Source organism: Orycteropus afer, unplaced genomic scaffold (genome assembly GCF_000298275.1).
Source record: "Orycteropus afer afer isolate SDZICR_OR568_19922 unplaced genomic scaffold, OryAfe1.0 scaffold00031, whole genome shotgun sequence".
NCBI lineage: Eukaryota > Metazoa > Chordata > Mammalia > Tubulidentata > Orycteropodidae > Orycteropus > Orycteropus afer.
Window position 1 is genome coordinate 3,536,063 of NW_006921618.1, and position 5,481 is coordinate 3,541,543.

Consider the following 5,481-nt stretch of genomic DNA (forward strand, 5'->3'; position numbering starts at 1 on the left):
ATCAGGAAGGAGAGCAGAGAGCACAACACGCTTGATGAGAAGAACAGAGAAAAGCTCTGCCCTGGCTAGCCCACCAATCACACTGGTGGCTGTAACTAAGAATCTCTAACCATTCCCTATTTGAAAAGAAGTAACAATAGCAAAATGAAAGAAGAGACACCAGAGCAGACATGTAGGGAGGAGCAAAAACACATCCCTCGATATTCAGAAGTAAGAGACCAGTAGTGAGGCACCCAAAAGATGGTCACTCACTTGCCGCAACCAGTTGTTATGCCCCAGTTTAAGATCCAAGGGAGAGGTCCTCTTTCCCCGACGACTCAGGAACTGTTTCCACCTCCACACATACTTCTCAGTCAAATAGAGATGGCGGAGCTCTGACTTGCTGGGGGATTTCCCATTGCCGTCTATTCCTGGAAGGCAAGAGAGTGCAGAGACAGGTAAGTAAAAGAAAGTGACAGAAAAGGGGGGACTGTAGGGCTGACAAGATAGGGGTAGGAGTGACTGGCTTTTCAAGTCTTAAAAAGAAGGGCACACCTCTGATAGGTAGACACTTCTTCCAAGCCTCGTAGGATGCTTTAGGATCTCTCTTAAGCCATAGCTGGGCCTGGGCATGGATCTCATTGCAGTAGGGCTTCACTGTGGTGAGGGCCTCAACAGGAACATCCTGGAGGAGGAGAGTAGACCAAGGTGACAGAGTGTTTGTGAGCACACCTGAGCTCCAGCTCTGATACACTTGCACAGTCCACCCATGGGGAGATATGCAAAGGCAAGAAGACCAATAGGATCAACAATCAACATCTTTTATGTCCAAGTATGTATTCCTGTTAAACCATTTTGATCCAGTTTAGCAGCAGCATCTCCACAGAGAGCTTCAGGACACTGATTTTTAATGTGCAGGATAAGGTATAGTTGGCTTCCTACAGGCAATCTTATAGCACATATACTAACTCCTATCCTAAGGCTGATTTGTAATTTCTCAATGTAAAAATCTTCTAAGGTCACTGAGCAGCCCACAGAATTTAAAGAGGCATCACCAATCAGAACTATGCTGTGTAGCAAAGACCCCAGACAGCGAGCAAGAGGCAGGCTAAACCATCAGTTCTCAAACTTTTTGGTCTCTGAATCCCCTTACACGTTTTTAAAAATTATTATGGACTTCAAACAGCTTTTTGTTTGTTTGTGTGTTTTTTTTTGTTTGTGCATCCAAGATGCAGTTAATGGTCTCCTATCATGAAAAGCAAAGAAGGGTGAAGAAAATCAAAGGCATTTGGAAACAATCAGCTCTAGGATATGATGGACCTTGAGACTAGGTGCCTGGCTACCAATGCCAACCATTTGGGAAGGGATCAAAGCTGGAGATCCTGGATAGAGTGGGAGGAAAAACATGGAACAATATTCAAAAGCACAATAACGACCAGAATTACTGGTCGGATGGAGTCTGGTGGGACCCCCAAGACTATGGCCCTGGGATACACTTCAAGCCTGGGATAAAACTCACTCCCAAGGGCTGGCTCTCAGCCCAACAATAGTTATAAGACTTCCATGCAGAACAGCCAACCCAGGGTGATGCACCCATCTACTCTATGGAGATACATCCCTTGGAGCAATTGGCTGTGGGGCACTAGCGGGGCAACATTCACATGGAGGGAAAGCTGGACAGACAGGAGTACATAACTAAGAAGGGCACAGGGATTTGGGGGGGCGTGGTCACTGGGAAGGGAGAGGAGAAGAGTGGGTTAGGGGTGGGGATGGTAACTGGGGAATGAAACAAAATGTACACAAACTGTTGAATGTAAAACAAATTCTGTTCTGTAAATCTGCACCCAAAGCACACACACATACAAAAAAAGAATGACTGCTCTTGGTTAAACTAAGCAATAAGCAAGCAGCAACACTAGCCTTCCGAGCTTACAGGGTAACTGTGGAAATTTTCTTCTTCCTTATATAGTGGGAAAAATGGGTTATATGGAGATAGGGCCCCCTTTTCAATCAAGGACCAATATTATTTGCTGGGAATCAGCTCAAAGAGGAAATCATCTTTCCTCAAGAGGAAGGAAGGTGCTTTAGTTCTGTCTTTTCTGAGACCTATTTGGGAAGACAAGGAAATACATTAAATCATTCCATGTGCAATTTCCTCACTAACAATAACTCCCAGCGCTTGTTGCTAGGTGTTGTTGAGTTGGTGTGGACTCAGAGCAACCCTGTGTACAACAGAATGAAACACTGCCTGATTCTCCACCATCCCCACAATCGGGACAGCCACTCTGTCAATCCACCTCATTGAAGGTCTTCCCCTTTTTCGCTGACCTTCTACTCTTACCAAGCATGATATCCTTTTCCAGGACCTGGTCCCTTCCGGCAACATGACCAAAGTAGGAGACAAAGTCTGGCCATTCTAGCCTCTAAGGAGCATTCTGGATTCCAAGACAGATTTGTTCATTCTTCTGGCAGTCCATGATATATTCACCACTCTTCACCAATTCAAAACCACTCTTCCACAATTCAAAACGCATTAATTCTTCTATCTTCTTTGTTCACTGTCCAGCTTTCACTTGCCCACAAAAAACCAAAAGCCAAACTCACTGCCATCGAGTCAACTGACGCACAGTGACCCCCTTTGGGTTTCTAAGGCGATAAATCTTTATGTCCAGTCTTCTTTCCATGGAGTGGCTGGTGGCTTTGAACCACCGACCTTCTGATTAGCTGTCATATGCCTTAGGCACTATGCCACCCGAGCTCCTTTCACATGCACACAAGGCAACTGAAAATACCATAGCTTGGGTCAGGTGCACCTTAATCTTGAAAGTGACAGTGACATCTTTGCTCTTTAACACTTTAAGGAGATCTTTTGCAGCAGAGTTGCCCAGTGCAATATGCTGTTTGATCTCCTGACTGCTGCTTCCATGGGTTTTGATTGTGGATCCAAGTAAAAGGAATTCCTTGACAACTTTAATTCTTTCTCCATTTATCTTCATCAGTAAATGCTTCAAATCATCTTCATTTTCAGCAAACAAGGTTGTGTCATCTGCATACTGCAGGTTGTTAATGAGTCTTCCTCCAATCCTGATACCACTTTCTTCTTCGTAATAGTCCAGCTTCTCAGATTATTTGCTTAGCAGACAGATTAAGTATGGTGAAAGGATACAACCCAGTGCTTTGCACTCAAAAACCAATCTTTCTGCAATAAACATTATGCTCTCCACTAAGGGATGGCCCACTGGGATGGAGCAGTAATTGGCATGACTCAAGGACTACAAAAGGAAATGCAGAGGCAGATATTCTCAGGCATGGACAAGAGAAAAAAATATGGCCTTGAATATTCTAAACTGGTACAAGCAAGCCAATCTGTGGCTAGACTACAGCTATTTTAGGATAAAAACTTGGCTTTATTCATTCGGTTAGCAATGCACTAGAGAACATGCTGTGCACTGTACATAAAACTCCTTGATTCAAGGAGTTCACAGCCAACTAGGAGAGAACTGAACCTATGAAGGAACAGCTATCAAAGTGAAGGAGAGCATCACAGGTAGAGAAAACAGTGGATAGTCATTGTTGTTGCTGTGTGCTGTCAATTCTGACTAACAGCAACCCTTTATGAGAATAGAAGTGCCCCACAGTTTCCTTATTTAAGCTATAATCCTTATGAGAGCACAGCACCAGGTCTTTCTTCTACAGAGCCACTGTTGTTGTTGTTATATGCCCTCAAATCAGACCCGACTTATAGTGACCCCTCCTTGGGTTTCCGAGGCAATATCACTATGGAAGTAGATTGCCCAACCTCCCTTCCGAGGAGTGGCTGGTGGGTTTGAACCGCCAGCCTTCTGGTTAGCAGTCAAGTGCCTTAGGCACTATGCTACCAGAGCTCCTTAGTGAGTTCAAACCACTGACCTTGGTAGTAATCAGCCAAGTACTTAACCACTGCACCACCAGGGCTCCTAGAGTACAGCCACAGCTAATGTTTATTAAGGATTGCCTTGGGTCAGGCACTGTTCTGAACACTTGAGCTGCATTAAGTCATTGATGTTTCACAATTCTCCACTTGAAGATGAAAACTGTATCCCCACTTTATAGATGGGAAAACTGAGGAATACGAATTAAGTAATTTGCCCAAGGTCACAATGCTGATTAAAGGAGGAGCTGAGATTTAAACTCAAAAAGTCTACCTTCAAAGTCTAGGATGTTCAGCACTGCATTATACTGCATGTGCAAAGGTATGGGGTAGGAAAGAACACAGTGCTTTCTAGAAGCTTAAAGTCATCCAACGTATGCTGGCGAAAGAGTGCTCCACTGTGAATCACTTTGTTCTCTGCTTTTATTTATATTTTCTTATTTATTTTACCCTTGACTTCCCTCAGTTTGAGAAACCTTTTCAAAAAGTCCTAACCTATCTCTGGTGAACTAAGAGAAAGGAGGTCGGTTTCTAGCCATCAGGTGAGTTCAGGGAAAAGCAGAGCTGTAAAAGGCCAGGTACAGCGCTGGCCAGATGCTGAGGCAGGCTGCTGTCCTGCCCTTTTAGATGTGCCCCATTTGGCCCAGTACCTTGTTCTTCTTGCTGGTTGGAGCAGGTGGTTTAATCAGCTTCTGCAAGATCCGCAGGCACATGAGGGTAATGTTCTCGACAACCACAGGAGTCTTAATGTTCACAGCCATGAGGAAAAGGCTGAGAGCTAGGGATGGTAAGAAGGCCAGAGTCACAATCACAACACACATCTCACCCGCCCACGGGTCCAATAAGAAAGGTACTTCTCCCTCTGCCTCTCCCCCTCTGTTGCAGAGGACTCCACACCCCGCAGCCTCCTTTCCTTCATCTGGGAAGTCCTTAACCAGTTGTTCCCCAAACTCACCACAACGTAAACGGAGCTCCCAGCAGCTATCCTCCTTTGAGATAGAATCTGTCAGCAACAGCATTTCATACTGAAGACTACTTGCCTAGAAAGCCAATGGGAAGACATGAGTAGAACTAAGTCTGAAGGGCTGATCCAAGGCGTGGGGACTATGTCTAAGGTCTGACTCATAGACTCCTAACTAAATTTCTGGTCACAGGTCACACAGAGAGAGAGAGAGGAGAAAGATGGAGACCCCTATACTTCCCATGACCACCTATTTCTCTTTTCCCTATGAAGCTGGCTATGGTATGGGACAATTGTTTGGAATGTGATTCCAAGTATATGCTCCTTCCTTCCTCAGTAATCACAGTGAGACTAGAGGGGCAAGTAAAGGGAAGGAGGCAGCCCAGAGCTCACGTAGCAAGAAAGTGAGGGAGGAGTCACAGAGCACAGCTGGTCCTGCTCACCAGGTCGGGATTGGCCCAGTGCCCCTTCAAGGCTGTGGAGACTTTGCCAATAATCAAGTCGTTCATTTGCTGGGTGGCTTCTGGATTGTCTCTAGGGAGCAAAGAAATGGAGCCCCGTTATTATTCACAAGTGGCTGTGCCCCTCCTTTCCCCCTGAAGAAGCCCAGATAGAATAAAATCAATGTCTA

General features: G+C 45.2%; 1 protein-coding gene across 1 annotated transcript in view; it reads right to left on the reverse strand.

Moving 5' to 3' along the window:
- UBR4 (ubiquitin protein ligase E3 component n-recognin 4) overlaps positions 1–5,481 on the reverse strand; it is a 180,860-nt gene that overhangs the window by 34,284 nt on the left and 141,095 nt on the right. The window contains exons 79-83 of the mRNA XM_007935639.2: positions 5,294–5,384; positions 4,845–4,929; positions 4,540–4,667; positions 535–664; positions 253–410 (exon numbers count right to left, since the gene is read on the reverse strand). Coding sequence (XP_007933830.1) covers positions 253–410; positions 535–664; positions 4,540–4,667; positions 4,845–4,929; positions 5,294–5,384 — 592 coding nt within the window. The remainder of the gene's footprint in view (positions 1–252; positions 411–534; positions 665–4,539; positions 4,668–4,844; positions 4,930–5,293; positions 5,385–5,481) is intronic.